At 67.9% G+C, this 16,901-nt stretch overlaps 2 protein-coding genes across 2 annotated transcripts; both read right to left on the bottom strand.

Moving 5' to 3' along the window:
- Nucleotides 1-4,329: 4,329 nt before the first annotated feature.
- DIRAS1 (DIRAS family GTPase 1) lies at nt 4,330-4,926 on the bottom strand (the record flags this gene model as incomplete). The annotated part of the gene is made up of 1 exon (XM_082330906.1): nt 4,330-4,926. One exon carries the CDS (start codon nt 4,924-4,926, stop codon nt 4,330-4,332), a length of 597 nt encoding a protein of 198 aa, XP_082187032.1.
- Nucleotides 4,927-10,766: 5,840 nt separating this feature from the next.
- Nucleotides 10,767-14,639, bottom strand: SLC39A3 (solute carrier family 39 member 3; the record flags this gene model as incomplete). The annotated part of the gene is made up of 2 exons (XM_082331323.1): nt 10,767-13,847; nt 14,433-14,639. The coding sequence occupies 2 exons, from the start codon at nt 14,637-14,639 to the stop codon at nt 13,107-13,109; spliced, it is 948 nt and encodes a 315-aa protein (XP_082187449.1). The 3' UTR covers nt 10,767-13,106.
- Between the last annotated feature and the right edge of the window lie 2,262 nt (nt 14,640-16,901).

Below are 16,901 nucleotides of genomic sequence, written 5' to 3'. Positions count from 1 at the left end.
GCGGGGGCCGAGGCCAATCAGCGCGCGGGGCGGGAGAAAGGGGCGGCCGCATGTAAATAGCTCGTTAATATTAATGAGCGGGTCGCGGCGGGGAGGGGGCGCTGCGGCGGCACGTGGCGCCCGGGGCGCGAGGCACCGGGACCCGCCGCAGCCCCGGGACCGGATCCCCCCGATCCCCCCGATCCCCCCGGGCCCCCCCGGCCCGTGCCCTCCCGGGGCCCCCCCCCGGCCGGGTGGGCTGCAGCGGGCCTGCGGTGGGGGCACGGCACGGCCCGGCCCGGGCCGCCGGGGGTCGCGGGGCCGCCGGGGGTCGCGGGGCCGCCGAAGCAGAGCCTGGCACCGGAGCTCATCTCCTGGCCGGGGCCCGGGGAACCCGCGCGTGGCCTCGCCCCGGGTCCCCTGCTGCCCCCGCCTGCCCGGGGCCCCTGGGGCTGCGTGGCCGCTGGCCCGGGCCAGCGGGGAGAGGAAGGGCCGCAGGCGGCCGCTGCCGCCTCCCTCCCGGTGCTCCTCGCTCTGAGTCACCCCGTGCTGAACCTCCCCTCCCTTCCCAGCGCGGGCGGGCAGAGCCTGCGGGCGGGCAGAGCCTCCGGCCGGCCTGGCAACCCCCCCGCGCCCCTGCGGCGGGCCTGCGGGCACCCCGAGCCCCCGGGCAGAGCCCCCGCCCCGCTGCCCCCCGGTGCTCCGGCCCCGGGTGCAGCAGCCCCGCGGCTGCTCTAGCTTACGGACGGGCTCTGCCCAGCCCCGCGTGCCGGGGGCCCCGGGCCCCCCCACCCCGGGCCCCGGTGCAGCCGCTCTCCCTGCGCGGCGAGGGGAAAATCCAGGGGGATGAATCAGCCGCGGGCGGGAGTCGCGCTGGCAGCGCCGGGGCAGCAGGAAATCGCGCTCGCCGGCCCGGCCCGGCCGTGAATCGAGGCTTTGATTCCCCCAGCTGCCGCCGGCCCGGGGCGAGCGCGGCCGGCCGGGTCCCGGTGGTGCCTGGCTCCTGGCTGCGGCGCTGGCGGGGTGCAGGGGCTCGGGGTCCCCCATGGGAGTCACCGTGGGGGGAGAGAGCCGCGTCCCCGGGGCAGGAGGGCAGAGGATGCTGCAGCCGTAGCTCCCCAGCACATCCCAGCGCTGCACCGGCGTGCGGCTGGGCCACACCAGTATGCACCAGTTGCAGCTGCAATCCCAGCATGAACCGAGATGGAGAAACACCGGGTCCGGGCTGTCCCTGCCGGCTCCCCCTGCCCCGGGGGGGGGACGTGGCCCCGCTGCCGGGCGCACGCCGGCCCTCGCCGGCGGCTGTGCCGAGGCTGGGCTGAAAACCCACTAATCCTGTTAGTGGGAAGAAGCCTGGTTTTTCCCCTAATCCAGTTTGCTCCCATATGCCCTCGCCCGCGGCGTTATAAGCCGCTTTGGCCGCAGACGGAGCTGCACCGGGCACACGAGGGACGATGTCCCACGCAGCCACCAGGTCCCAGCGTGACGCGCGGTGCCAGGAGCCGGTTTGGGTCCCAAACGCTGGATTTGTGCTTTGAAGCGTTTTTACGGCCGTGGGCTGCAGCGACGGCTCCTCAGCGGCTGGGGGAGCGATGGGAAACCACCGCACCGCGGCTCGTCCCACCGCTCATCCCGCCGCTCGCTAATTAACGCTCAGGAACGGCTTGTTTAAAACCCCGGGCCCCGGGGAAGCGCCGGGTGCCCTGCGAGGATCCCCCGCCTCGGTCCCGCGCCGCTGCCGGGCCGGGCTCCCGGCTGCGGTGCCGGGGGGCTCAGGGGGCCCCCAGCCCGGGCACGCTGATGGCTGCTGGGTGCCAGGCGTGGGCACGGGGGGCTGCAGCGGCCAGAGCCACCCAGCCCCTCCGGGGAGCAAGTGACCTTCTCTGAGAGCGAGAGCACCCCTGGGGACATCCCCGGGGACATCCCGACCGACGTCCCAAGGAGCACCTTGAGGGCCACCCCTCGGAGCATCCCGAGGGACGCCCAGGCCGCAGCAGGACCGTGGGCCCCCGGGGAGCCTCCCCGGCTCCGTGGTGACTCGACGGGCACGGGTCCCCCTCTGCGCTGGCCAGGGTGGGGGGACAGAGATGGGGGACGGGAGGCCGGGGAGTGGGGGGGCAGAGATTTTCTGCCCCCCAGCTGAAGGCGTTGCGGAGCCGCTGTAGACGCCGGGGTGCCTCGGCGCAGGAGGCCTGAGTTTCGGTGTGACAGTGCCTGGGGGCCCCCCCACCCCCCCGAATACCTGTGAGCCCCCAGCCTTGTCCCGGGGGGTCCTGGGGGGTCCCAGCGGGTGGGGACCGGCACCTGGCGGCCCTGGCTCTGCCCGCCCTGCCCTGGCGCCCACCGAAGGCCCCGGCGGCCCCCAGCCCACGGGAGGGACGTGGGGGCAGGAGCGGTTCCCGTGGCCGGTGCCAGGGAGCTGTGATGTCCCTGCAGAGCTGTGACTGTCCCCACGCAGCTCTGAGCGTCCCCACGGAGCCGTGACCATCCCACGGAGCCGTAACTGTCCCCACAGAGCCATGACATCCCCGCAGAGCCGTGCCATCCCCATGGAGCCGTGCTGTCCCCATGGAGCCGTGCCATCCCCACGGAGCCGTGCCCTTGCCAAGGCCCTTGCAGCCTGCGGCAGCCCCGCTCCCCCCGCCACCCCCCCGCCCGTGTGCCCACGCGGCACCCGCGCCCGGGGAGCAGATGGTTTCCATGGCAACAGGCATGATGACGCACGCACCGCGCTCCCACCCCCTCCCCACGGGGACGCCAGCCCGCGCTGGCAGCGAGGGGCGGGGGGCACCCACCGGTGGCGGGGGGCCGCCGGGGCGCACCGCCACGCAGGCCCGCACGCGCGCGCACGGTACGGCACGTGCGCGCACACGGGATGCGCGCGGGCAGGTGCGCGCGCACGGTACGGACACGCGTGCGCGCACAGGACGCACACGTGCACGGGCCCAGGTGCGCGGACACGCGTGCGCTGGCTTGCCCATGCGCTGCGTGCACACAGCCGCCCATGCACGCAGTCACGTGCGTACACAGACGTGCACACGCGTGCACGCACCTGCGCGCACACGCGTGCACCCCCCTCCCTCCTTTCGCCCCCTCTGGGCCGAGCCCCGGCGGCTGCTGCTCCGCAGGGACGCGGCAGCGTTTCTCATCTCTTTATTGAAGGAAGACTATTTCTAGAATAAAGGCTACATCGTCATGTCACCTTGTCCCCTGGGCGCTCGGGTCGTGTCGTAAAAAGCCGGGGGTGGGGGGGAGCTGGGCGCAGCACGGGGGCGCAGCCTGCCCGGGGACACCCCTCGGGGACACCCCCTCGGGGACACCCCGCCGGGGACACCCAGGGCCGCAGCGGAGGGCAAGCGGGGCCGGAGCGAGGGGACGAACCCCGCTGGGACGAGGGGCTGGTGGCAGCGCGGGGGCCCCGCTCCGGCCGCGGGGGAGCAAGCGGGGCTGCACTGGAGCTGGGGGGGGTCGGGGGTCCCCGGCGTGCGGGGCCAGGCCACCCCCAGCGGGGACTCTGCGGGAGCGAGGGGACGCTGACCGCCGGCAGGGCTCTGCGGCGGGGAGCCGCAGCGCCCATCACCGCGGCATTGCGGCCCAGCCGGGCTGCGGGGCTCATCCTGCGCGGGAAGGGGGTGCGGGGGGCCCCTCTGGCTGCGGGGCCGGGGGTCTCCCGCCGGAGCTCACCAGGATTGTGCTGGGTCAGGGCCTCCCTCGGACCCGATGCTTTGTGCTTGGGCTGGCGGCTCCGGGCGGCGGGGGCTCGGGGCGGCGGGGGCTCGGGGCCGCGGTGCCAGGACGGGGCCGGGGGCTTGGGGCAGCGGGGGCCGTGCGGGGGCTGCTCCCGCCCCGGGGCTCTGCCTGCAGGAGCAGAGCTCTATGGCGTGGGGCCGGGGGCGCGGGGAGGGCCTGGGACGCGCGTGACCGTCCCCAAGGGTGACACCAACACCCCCACCCACCGTCCTTCCCACCCACGAGGACCGACGTGGGCTCCCCCACCGGGGAGGGGACGGGGATGGGGACGGGGACTGGCCGGTGCCATCGGTTGTGCTGCAGAGTGTGAGTGTGGGGGTGCGCGGGCGCGTGCTCCCCGGCGGTGCCCGGGCGCGTGTCCCCGGTTGCGCCGTGCCGGGCGCGGGGCGGTCGAGCATCCCCGGGCTCGGCGGGAGGCCCCGTCTTCGCCCCCCAGACCCGGGGCAAGCGCAGCCCGCGCCGCCGGCGGTGCGCCGCGGCGTCCCCGCACAGTCACAGTGATGGCACGGAGGACGAGGGGACGGCCCCGCTGCGACGCCACGTCCAGTCGTGGGGGGGGAGGGGGGGGACCGGGGAGGGGGCGCGGGCCAGTCCGGGGCTCTACATGATGCTGCACTTCCCCTTGATTTTGTCTGTCCTCTTCTGCTTGCTGGAGCGCTTCCCGTCGATGGTGAGGCTCACGTTCCTCCTCTTCTCCAGGTTCAGCAGCTCCTGGAAGAGCTCCTTGACGTTGTAGTTCATCTTGGCCGAGGTCTCCATGAAGGCGCATTTCCACTCCTTGGCCACGGCCTCCCCCTCCCTGCTCTCCACCTCCCGCTGGGTCTCGTCGCACTTGTTGCCCACCAGCATGATGGGGATGCTCTCCACGCTGCCCTTGATCTGCACGATCTGCTGGTAGATGGGCTTCAGCTCCTCCAGGGACTGCTTGCTGGTGACGGAGAAGACCAGGATGAAGGCATGGCCCTTGGAGATGGAGAGGCGCTGCATGGCCGGGAACTGGTGGCTGCCGGTGGTGTCGGTGATCTGCAGGGTGCAGACGCTCTTGTCGCAGCTGATGACCTGGCGGTAGGTGTCCTCGATGGTGGGGATGTAGGTGTCCCGGAAGGTCCCCTTCACGAAGCGCAGCACCAGCGAGCTCTTCCCCACACCGCCGGCGCCGAACACCACCACCCGGTAGTCGTTGCTCTGCTCCGGCATCTTGCCCCGGAGATGCTGCCGCCGCTGCAAGGGAGAGGGCAGAGGCAGGCGTCACGCGGGAGCGGGGGCTTCGGGGTGGGCACTGCTCTGCGCGGGGAACGGGCAGCCCCCCCGCCCCGCCCCGGCTCACGGCCCCCGTGGAGGTGCAGCCCCCCCTGCTCCGACCGGGCCAACGCAGCTGGAGGGTGCGGCCCCCCCGGTGCCCTTGAGATGCCCTTGCCAGGCAGCCGGGGCAGGACGGCGCTCGCCGCCCGCCTGGGGTGCAGCAGCATTTGCTATTTTTACCAGCCGCCCGCTGCGGCCATATGGCCGAGCCGCGGCCACCGGCGCAGCAGCTGCGGCCGAGGCTGCGGGGGCAGCCTGCGGGTGGGGGGGCCACGCCAGGCACCCGTGGGACCCCCGGAGCAGCCCCGCGGGGCAGCCGCCAGCCCAGCGAGCACCCAGCGGCACCCGGAGCCCCCGACGGGCCCCTCCGGCTCTCCCACACGCGGCTGCTGCGGCTGCCGAGCACGGAGGTGCCATTTCACGCACAGACCTCGGCGCCGGCCACGCTGCCTGGCACCCTGCCACCCCCTGCCACCCTGTCCCACCCCGTGCCGCGCCGCCCCGTGCCACCCCTCCGCTCTGCTCCCACCCCGGGGATGCAGCGGGGAGCGGAGAGACGCGGGCAGCGGGGGACAGCGTGGCACGGCCGCAGGCTCGTGGCCCGCAGGCTCGGGGACCCCCACGGCCGCCCTCGTGCTGCCAAACCTCGGTCCCCGCTGGCAGGGGTGCGCGGGCCCGGGCAGGGTCCCTGCTTGTGCCCCCCCGTGAGTGATGCAGCCCCGGGGTGTGAAAGGAGGGGGCACAAAGAGCCGCTGGTGCTGAGCCCCAGGCTGAGCATCGCCTCGGCCAGGCCCTGCCTCAGTTTCCCTCCTGCAGCGCAGGAATAGCAGCGTCAGCTCTGCCCCATGAAGCGTCCCCAGCGCACGCGGGAGCATCACGGAGCCTCGGGGCCGTTAAACCCGCCGTGGGACAGGGACCCCGCCGTGGGACGGGGACCCCGCCGTGGGATGGGGATCCTGCTGTGGGACGGGGATCCTGCCGTGGGATGGGGATCCTGCCGTGGGACGGGGACCCCACCGTGGGATGGGGATCCTGCTGTGGGACGGGGATCCTGCCGTGGGATGGGGATCCTGCCGTGGGATGGGGATCCTGCTGTGGGACGGGGACCCCGCCGTGGGATGGGGATCCTGCCGTGGGATGGGGATCCTGCCGTGGGACGGGGACCCCGCCGTGGGACGGGGACCTCGCCGTGGGACGGGGATCCTGCCGTGGGACGGGGACCTCGCCGTGGGATGGGGATCCTGCCGTGGGATGGGGACCCTGCCGTGGGACGGGGACCCCGCCGTGGGACGGGGATCCCGAAGGCGCCTGCCGCAGGCGAGGAGTGGGGCGGGAGGGGAGGGAAGGGGCCCCTGGGCGCTGCTTCGGGCAGGTGCTGGGGGGTCAGCTCTGTCCCCAGCCGGCTCCGCTCCCGCCACCCTCCGCCTCAATTCAGGGCCCAGCCGGCGAGGGGGGCACAGCAAAGCGCCTCGGGCAGCCCCGCGCTGGCGGCCGCCCCGGGCACCGCAGCCCCCTCGTCCCCGGGCACCTCGGGGTGAACCAGCCCCTTCCCACGGCCGCTGCATCCCCACCCCGCGGCACCGGTGGGGCCGGATCCCGCAGGGAGCCCCGATACCCCGGCACGTCCCCGAACACCCGGGCAGGTGCCGGTGCCTGCAGAGCCAGGCGAGCAAGGGGCTGGGAGCCGGGGCCGGAGCCCGTCACCGTGGCCGCGGGCACAGGGCAGAAAAACGCCCCTGGGATCCCACCGCGTCGGCAGCGTCGCTGGCACACGGGGCCGGGGCCGGAGCAGGGGCCGTGGCAACATCAGACCTCGGCGGAGGCCGGCAACGGTCCTGCCCGTGCCACCTGCCCGCGGCGCAGCCGAAAGTGCCCCCGGCCTCGCGGGCACGGCGTGGGGCGCTGGGGCGAGGGGCTGGGCTGGACGGGCCTTCACGGCGCCCGGGGGTGCCCGAGGGCCCCGTGGCCTGCGCCCAGCAGCGCCCCAGCCCCAAAGAGCCCCTGTGCCCGCGGGGCCAGACCACGGCCTCCCCTCGGCTCCCGGGGACGGGGCCAGCCGGGGGGGCACAGCCCGGGCCTGATCCTGCCGGGGGGCTCCGCACCCCCCCAGCATCCTTCCAGTCGGACCCCCAGTGCTGGGGGAGGCAAGGAGCAAGGGGGGGGGGGTCTGGGGGTCGGGATGGAAGGCAGGGGCAGGGCGGAGGCGAAGGAGCAGGGGCAGGATGGAGGGGCAGGGGCAGGATGGCGATGGAGGGGCAGGGGGGATGGAGATGGAGGGGCAGGGGCAGGGGGCAGAAGGGGCAGAAGGGGCAGGATGGAGGGGCAGGGGCAGGATGGCGATGGAGGGGCAGGGGCAGGATGGCGATGGAGGGGCAGGGGGGATGGAGATGGAGGGCAGGAGAAGCAGCAGAAGGGGCAGGATGGAGGGGCAGGGGCAGGATGGCGATGGAGGGGCAGGGGCAGGATGGCGATGGAGGGGCAGGATGGCGATGGAGGGTAGGGGCAGGGGGCAGAAGGGGCAGAAGGGGCAGGACGGAGGGGCAGGGGCAGGATGGCGATGGAGGGGCAGGGGCAGGATGGCGATGGAGGGGCAGGATGGCGATGGAGGGGCAGGGGCAGGGGGCAGAAGGGGCAGAAGGGGCAGGATGGAGGGGCAGGGGCAGGATGGCGATGGAGGGGCAGGGGGGATGGAGATGGAGGGCTGGGGGGATGGCGATGGAGGGCAGGAGAAGCGGCAGAAGGGGCAGAAGGGGCAGGATGGAGGGGCGGGGGCAGGATGGCGATGGAGGGGCAGGGGCAGGGGCAGGATGGCGATGGAGGGCTGGGGGGATGGCGATGGAGGGCAGGAGAAGCGGCAGAAGGGGCAGAAGGGGCAGGATGGAGGGCGGGGGCAGGATGGCGATGGAGGGGCAGGGGCAGGATGGCGATGGAGGGCTGGGGGGATGGAGATGGAGGGCAGGAGAAGCGGCAGAAGGGGCAGGGGCCGGGGCCGGGTCCCACCGCCCCGGGCCGGGGTCCCGTCCCGCTCCCAGCCGTGCCCTGCCCTCGCCGCGGGCACCCCCCGCTCCCCCGGGGGCGGCGGCCGCCCCGTCCCCGCTCCCCCGGCTCCCCGCCGCGCCGGTCGCATTGCGGTGCCCGCCGCCTCACCGTGTCCTGCCCGGGATCCGCCCTTGGCTGCGGGCTGCGCGGCGGCCTCAGCGCATGGCCCGGCCCGGGGCGGTCCCGCGGCGGCGGCTCCGGTCCGCCCGGTGCGGCGGGGCCCGGCTCGGGGCGGCGGGGCCCGGCTCGGGGCGGCGGGGCTCGGCGGGGCTGGGCTCGGCTGGGCTCGGCTGGGCTCGGTGCGGTGCGGCCGCCGCAGAGCCGATCCCGCCCCGCCGCCGGCCCCGCCCGCCGCGCCCGCCCCGCCCGGGGCCGCCGGACCCCCGGGCCCAGCCCCGAGCGGCTCCGCGCCGGCGGCGGCGGGGACAGGGACAGACGGACGGGGACAGACGGACAGGGACAGGCGGACAGAGATGGGGACACTCAGGGATGGGGACAGGGACACAGGGGCAGATGGAGATGGGGACACACGGACAGGGGCAGACAGACAGGGATGGGGACAGGGACACACGGATGGGCAGATGGGGATGGGGACAGACGGACAGGGCTGGGGACACTCGGGGATGGGGACAGGGGACACATGGACAGGGATGGGGACACATGGACAGGGATGGGGACACACGGACAGGGACAGACGGACAGGGACAGATGGGGATGGGGACTCAGACGGAGAGGGACAGACAGACAGGGCTAGGGACACACGGACAGGGATGGGGACACACAGGGATGGGGACACATGAACAGGGACAGGGACAGACGGACAGGGATGGGGACAGATGGACAGGGATATATGGGGACGGGGATGCACAGACAGGGACATGCTGACAGGGACACACAGACACGGACAGACGGGGATGGGGACACACGGACAGGGGCAGCAGGCAGGGATGGGGACACGCGGACAGGGGCAGATGGGGATGGGGACACACGGACAGGGGCAGGCAGGGATGGGGACACACGGACAGGGGCAGATGGGGATGGGGACACACGGACAGGGGCAGGCAGGGATGGGGACACACGGACAGGGGCAGATGGGGATGGGGACACACGGACAGGGGCAGGCAGGGATGGGGACACACGGACAGGGGCAGGCAGGGATGGGGACACACGGACAGGCATGGGGACACACGGACCACGCATGGACACGGGCACAGGCGGGGACATGGACACACATGAAGAGGAACACGGACGCGCAGACGGGGATGCGCAGCCCAGGGACACGCGGATGGGGACAGAGACCCACCGATGGGGACAGGGGAACACAGGGACACACAGACAGGACAGACGGATGCCAACACCCCGAGCAGGCAGGGCGCAGGCAGGGCGCAGGCAGGGGCAGGGTGTCATAAGCCCCTGTGGCAGCTGGGGGTGGCCCAGGCAGCGGGGTCGGGCTTCGGGGCCACGGCCGCCACGGGACCGGGAGCCCCGGGCACCCACAGACACACGTGTGCACGGTGGCACCGCGGGGGCTCTGTCACCCACCGCAGCGTCCCCTCCCCGGGTGCCGAGGGGGACCGGGGCCCGAGCGGCTCGGCGGTACGGGCCGAAGGGCTGACCATCGCCGGCGAGGCCGCGGCGGGGCCGGCTCCCACTCCGAGGGTCCTGCAGCCCCCCAGGAGCCGCGGGCTCTGCTGCCGGAGGAAAGCCGGCTCTCCGCCCCGCCGCCGGCGCGGGGGCCGGGGTGCCGGAGCTTGGGGCGCCCACGGGCCCCGGGAGCTGGAAGGTCCCTGCCAAGGCCGGGGTCTGCCGGCGCTGGGGACGGCGGCCGGGGGCTGCCAGGCCAGGCTGCGTGACTCACGCTCGCTCCTGAGCAGCAGCAATTAAAATCCGCAGCCGCTATTAATAGCTGCCGGTGGAGGAGCGGGGCCATGGCAGCACCCACGCGGCTGTCAACACGCATCCCATTGAGCAGCGCCGCCAGGGCCGGCGGGAGCAGGGGGGCCACGGCCGCCTCTCCCCGGCCCCCGTGGGGGACAGCGGCCTCCCCCTCGGGGACAGGGCCCAGGCCGGCGGCCGTGGCCCCCTCCCGCGAAAAGCCACGCTGCCGGGCGGCCCCCACCCCTGCAGCCCCCCGCAGCGTTGTTCGCTGGACGGATACTACTCGTTAGAGGAAATGAATGAGTTTCCTTGATCATTTTAGCTGCGGCTCCTCCTCCGTTTCATTCAGTCCCCAGCTCCCCGCCAAGCGTTACACAACGGGGCCGCTGCCGCTGCGCCGGGGCGGCTGCACACGCGGGGCTGAATCACGCCGATGCCGAGCGGGCTGCGGGGTGGGAGAAGGGGGGACTGGAGGGTCCTGCCCGCCACGCTCCCCCTGCGAGCTCGGCGCGGCTCCGCGGGGTCCAGCCGGCAGCCCCCCGCTGCCACCCACCCCGTCCCCGCCGTGGGACTTGGCTCCCGGGGGGCTCGGCCCACCGCAGGGACGCGCACGTGCTCCCATCCCGTGATCGGCTGAGCGACGGGGGACTTCAAACAAACAAGTGACACAGAGGGGAGAAGGCCAGAGCCTTTATTGGGAGCAGCAGATGGGGCTCGTCCTTCTCCGCTCCTAAACCCACCCAGGAGCACCCCCCAGGCACCAGGGACCCCCCAGCGAGGCGAGAAGGGGGGGGGCTCGGCCTCCCACGGCGCTTCGCGACCCCCCGCTCCCCCGGCCAGCCCCGCTCCCGGACTCCACCAGCAGAAGAAAGGGTGCGAAATGGAGGCTCCAGCCCGTCCCCCCGCTGTCACACTGGCTACAGACACAGGGACCGCGGGGGGACCCCGATCCCTGCCGACGTTAGCCGATCCCTCATGATCTTTTGGGCACCGGTTAAGAAATCTCCTCCCCTCAACAGCTTGGTTTGGCTTTAGTACGTCAGCCCTGGGCTGCAGGTGGGGCCGGGCGGGAGGAAGGATGAGGAAGATGAGGGGGGAACGGGGCGCTGGGATACGCGGGGCCCTGCCTCCACCAGCACGCTGGGAGATGCTCGCGTTTGCCCAGGTACGGGGGGAAAAAAACCCTACGGGAAAAGCGTCAGCTGCAGAAGCCCAGAGGCAGGAACGCAGCGGCTGTGCCCGCGAAGGGACGCTCGGCGCTGCGCCCCCCAAGGCGGCGTCACCCCTCTCCTCTCCCCCCTCGTCCCAGCGGTGCGGGACGACCACCGGCACAGAGGAACCCCCGGGGGGAGCGGTGCTGCCCCGCACCAGCTGCCTGCGAGAAGTGAAATCACACACAGAGGTTTACCACGTCGAGGCAAATTACATTCTCATCAGGCCCTGCTAATTTGTGTCATCTGAGGCCTAAAATAACCCTCCCTCCCCCCTTCCACTCCAGGTTTTTCAAAGCAAGATTAATTGACTTGGGTACGTTGCAGCAATTAAAATACCGAGCACCAGGAACTGTCAGATGATCCTCATCAGCCTCCATATGCTGCGGCTGTGCCAACCACTGGCTCCAAGATGCTGCTTCACAGTCTCACCCATCCTTCCTCCCGCTTGGATCACGAGAACGGGGACTGCGCCACAGCGAAGCCCGCTCTACATCGTTATAATTCCATCAGCGCTTCCAAAAGCTTTGCTCTGCCTGCGGAAGCCGCTGCAGAAGCGAAGGCTACGTCTAATTAAAATGCATCCCCTGCGAGAGGCCGGCAAGGAGCGCGGCCGCGTTACCCTGCGGAGCGGGAGCCGCTCTCTTGTGCTGCAGCCAGGGGAGGGAGCGGGGAGGGCAGGTTCCCGGCTCCAGCCTCTGATCCGAGCCCCTTGCCCGTGGAGGGCAAATCCGAAGGATCACAACGGGATCCGCAGCACGCTCAGCTTCCCCGGGGGCCGCGCTCCGGAGACGCGGGGAGATCTGCTCCTGCGCAGTCAGATTGCAAGCGCCTCTAATCAGCCCTTCCCCAGCCTCACAAACCCCCAGGGAAGAGATTTCTCTCCTTTGAAAACACCGACAGAACGCTCTGCAAAGCCGCCGCAGCGCAGCTCCCGCCTCGGCGCGGCCACGTGAGCCTGCCGACAGCGAGAGCAGGGGCTCCGGGAGCAGCCCTGAAGACGCGTTTGATGGTGACTGCTAAACCCATCGCGCTCCAGACCATTTAAACACAAGCACTTGCCCTAAAATATTAATGCTGGAACCTGCTGCCGCCCGTTTCTTACAAACTAATGGATGCTGGGCTCTGCGAGCGCGGCGGAAGGGCCTTCCGACAGGGACGCGAGGATTTTCAAGCAATGCATTAACACGCTGCTGGAGGTTTTCTTTAGGGAATGCTCAGCATACGGATGAGATGCAGAGAACGAAGCACGGGACGGGGCACGGCCCGGCCTCGTTTCTTCCGTTAATCACTCTGAGAAACAAAAGCTCCCAGAGCCGCTTGGGGGTTAAAATGGAAGCGCTGCTGGCGGGGAGCTGCGGCACCCGGCGCACCGAGCGGCCCCAGAAGGGATGTTATTTTTGGCAGCTATTACAACCAGGTCTTGCTCAAAACTAAGCCAGCAGAAGCAGCTTAGCGCAGCTGGGCAATCCGTGATCCCACCTGCTTTTGACTTTATTTCTGCTATTGTCTCTCACCTTCTCGGAGCCTGAGCGCGAAGGAAGCGGGCTCGGTTTCTGCAGGGGGTGCAAGGGGGGAGGGAGGGAGGGGGCTGGCTCTCCAGATTAGCAGGAAACCTCACGCCTGACGGGCTCTTTGCAGGCAGTCTTAGAACCAGATCCTTAACATTTGTGTCCACTAATCTCCGCACAAGCTGCGGCGCCCGCAGATCCGAGGGGCAGGGACAACACCTCGTGACACCTACGCTGGGACACTCCTCGTTTTTATCTCCCTCTGAGCACACAGGAAGAAATTCTCTTTCTTCAGGTCAATACGGAAATATCACCTGGACCGTGATGTTTCGCTTGGCCGCTGAGCTTCAGTGTCCCCCCTGGCTGACGAGGAGGCTCATCTCCGGTGCCGTTTGCAAGGGAAGGAGGTGAGGTTTGCTTCCCATCGCTCTCGTGCTCACCACTTGAAGAAGACCAGCCCAGCCAGAGCCGTGTAGCCCAGCACCAGGAAGAGAACCTTCAAGAGACGGTCGTTCTTGTCTTCCAGCTCCTTCGCGAGGATCTCAAAGAAGGTGATGAACAAGAAAGTGCCCCCCGCGATGCCTTGCAGGAGCAGGGAAGTAATGTTGCTGGCCGCATTTTGGGTGCTCTCAATCCCCATCCCAATGCTAATGCCCAGAGGAATCATCAAGCTCACCGTCACAGCCATCTTCACAGCGTCCTTCAGTGGCAGCGAGCTCTTGGCCATGCTGATGCCCAACGCCACCGCTACCAGCGTCTCGTGAATGGCAACTCCTAGGAACAAGCTCATGACTTTGCCGCCCTCCTCCTGCAAGCCCAGGGCCAGTCCCTCGAAGATGGAGTGCGTACACAGAGCAAACACCAGCCCGATGAGGCGTAAGGGGCTGGAGCGGGAGAGCTCCTGGATATTCAGGCCGTGGCTGTGGGAGCGGTGACCGTGTTCACCGTACAGCGTGCGCCCTCGGGAAGACGCGATGAAGGGACTCTCGTATTCGGAGTCGCTCCCGACATCTGAACCGGCGTTGAAGGTCTCTAAGTCAATGAAGGAGGGCTTTTCCTTCTGGAAGGTCAAGATGAGCTGCTCCACAAAGACCGTCACAAAGAAGCCAACCATCATGATGGTCTCAGCCACCGGGTAGTCCGTGGTCACGTTCCCCTGCTTGAGAACTACATCGAGCTGGAACGAAGCAAACAACGCACAGTGAACCAGTCACCTTTGTCCCTCCAAAGGGAAATATTCCTCCTGGGTTCCCACAGCTCTAAATGGACGCTAAATTGATCCACGATGCTTTAATGCCCTTGTACACAGGCCTCAGCGTAAGACAGGGAACCTGTCTGTTGGAAAGGAAACCCATTTCCCTTCCGGCGGAAGGTTAGTGGGGGTCTGAAAGTGTTTTAAACACAGCCTCGATGGCAGGAGTTTGAGCCTCACACCCCAGGCAATGCTCAGCCTCCTTCTGCATCAAAAAAACTCTCCAGTTACTCCACCCGGACAGTCAGCGGTAGCCGAATGGGAGGCGGGCGCAGCTCGCCCTCCTGATCTGCAACACCGGGCACGGCAGAGCCGTTTCTGAGGCTTCGTGGGCTGCTCCGACAAGACACAAACCCTCCACCCCGTCTCCACAGGGGCAGGGGTCTGGTGGCCCAGGCTCCTGCAGGGCAGGAGAGGGCAGGGTGGTCCCCCCGCACAGGGGTCCCTAACCTACTCAGTGGCACAGGTTCATTAAAATTGCTCGTAAGCAAGCGGCTCGTAAGCGGTTACCTTTTCTCTCACGGCAGGCAGCAAGGCGTTGAAGCAGGTGGCCAGGAAGACTCCTCCTCCAAAAGAATTGCAGAGGGCAAGAACCTTCTTGGAGCGATGAGCTTTCTCGTAATCGGCCTCAATTATCTTGACAGGGAGAAGGGACCCAGCCAGCATGAGGACACAGATGCCCAGCAGACACAGCACTTTGGCGACCACGATCTTCATCGCGCTTCCTGGCAAACGCTCCTGCCAAGGGCCCCGCGGAGGGCAGCCGGCGGGGGTCCCTCCGGCGCCGTTAGAGCGGGTGCATCGGCAGGCGACGGCTCAGGCAGGCCTCAAGAGAAAGGCGCTCCTGGGCTCAGCGCCTGTGGACGGGAGGAAAACAGGAGAGATGTTCCTACGTAAGCGTATGCTGTGCAGAACAGCAGCTCGCATCCCAAAGCGCACGCCAGCCTCTCTATAGGAATCGCCTTAACTCCCCAGGGGCAACGGGTGGAGACGACAGCGGCAGCACCTCGCACACAGTGGGGCAGGGGAACAGCGGAGAGGAGAAAACGTGACTGCGGCACCAGTAACTTACAAACCTTGTGAGAATTGTACTGGCCACACACAACTGGCACAGCCTCAGTTTTCAGAGGCTTCGTTTGAAACACCTACACAGCGACAGACACAAAACACTTCATCTTGCAATAAGATCGACCTGAGTCCAACCAAAAGATCAAGTCTTTGGCTTCTAACCACAAGAAATGAACACAGGCTTGAGCCGGTGGCTTTTTATCAACCAGAAATGAACTTAAAGATCTCCAACGTTCAGATGGTTTTTTTGTACTGCTCTTGAAACCAGACTATTGGATTGATTCCTGCTTGGTTTCCTGAGCCTCCGCCATCATCTCGCTAGGGCGGGTCGCAGCCTCGACAGCTGGTTCTTTGCCCTGTACCAGGAGTCAGCGGGAGTTTCGATTGCCGATCAATACACACGTCTCTAAAGGGAAACCCTGCGGAGAAACTCACTGCAAGGTTCCCTATTGCCCATAGGGCGTAACAAGAGAGGAAGCAGCGGCTGTTTCATACAAGAGAAAAATGCAGGATTTGAGTTGCCTAGGTCACAAAAATTGGCTCAATCTGAAACGTAAAAGCGTCTCCCTTCAGGTTACACGCAGCGGCAGCGAAACTTGTTTTCCTAAAGTCACTTTACAAAATAACAATTTTAAATCTATTTATAAAAATACATAAACGTGAATGGGTCCCTCTGCTGCTGCTCGGTCCTGCAGCAGCACAGCCAGCACCTCGGAGGATTTCACTTAGGACTCGCACCGAACCGACTTGCGAAGTCAAATCGACGGCACCTGGAGAAGGTTCTCTTGCAGGTCACGCAGGCAAGGGCTGCCAGGCAGCCCCGAGCACTGACGAGACGCTGCGGCCCGTACCGGGGTAACGAACTAACACAGAACACTTCCAGCCACGCTGACACCCACACCCGTGATGGACAAGGTAAATAATTGGATACCTGCTTGTTGGAGCGGCAAATTAATTTTAATACAAAAAGATTCCTGAGGCTGAAGTCTCCCTCGAGGGCTGACAGTATTAATCACTATCACCGTTTCTGCGCAGTGGGCTGCAGAAATGGTGCTTTTATTAAAAGGGAAGTGGGAGACTGAATGACTGTACTGGGTAAGGGAGTTTAAAGCCTTTTTCCGAGTTTGCAGTTCGAGCAGGAGTGAAGAGAGAGGTCGTGGCGGTCAGGCCATCTGCGGTGGGCCTGCTTCTCAGCCGGGTATCCATGGGAAGCGATGTTCACCAGAAGAAAACCCTGCTCGGACTGTTGGAGAAGTCAGTTTTAGCTCAAATGAGGGCCCAAAGGCCCGCTGAAGCCTTAGACTGCAAGCTGCGAGCTTTCACCCAGATACGCTGACCGTGTGCTGAACTCCTACCAGCCACATGAAGGAAGGCCCCGAAACCGGTGCAAACCAGGAAGATAAAGTAGCCAAAACCATCGGCAGAAGCTGCAACTATTGGAGGTAAGAAAAGGAACGTCCTGCCCGGAGACAGGGAAAGGGTCCAATGAGGAACAAGACGACCCCAGACCCAAATATCACTATTGGACCCAACCGTCGCATGAGGGGAGGGGAACTTAGACTGTAAGGGTCTAATTGCCCAGGGATCTCTTTGTTCGGGGTCCCTCTCCGTAGGCACCCAGTTCGAGCTGCTCCGCACCGCTGCACCACTCAATAAATTCGCCTGGCGTACGTCGTGTCGAAGACTCTGCTTTGGGGAAACCCAGGGTCGAGCCTGGGGGGAGGGGAAGCGCCCGAGGGTGAGCGTGTGTGTGAGCGAGGGGTCGAAAAGGGGCGCCCATCGGCTCAGTGGAGCTGCCCGCTGCGGAGGGGCGCCGGTCCGAGCAGTTAAAGTCGCGGGTGGTGCGTGTGCGACTCCCGGGATGGCGTGTGAGTGCTCGAGCGGCTGCCGCTCCCTGAACAGGACGACACT

This window comes from Platalea leucorodia (assembly GCF_965183815.1).
Source record: "Platalea leucorodia genome assembly, chromosome: 21".
Classification (NCBI taxonomy): domain Eukaryota; kingdom Metazoa; phylum Chordata; class Aves; order Pelecaniformes; family Threskiornithidae; genus Platalea; species Platalea leucorodia.
The sequence above is the reverse complement of the archived record's forward strand: the minus strand, read 5'-3'. Positions and strand labels throughout refer to the sequence as shown.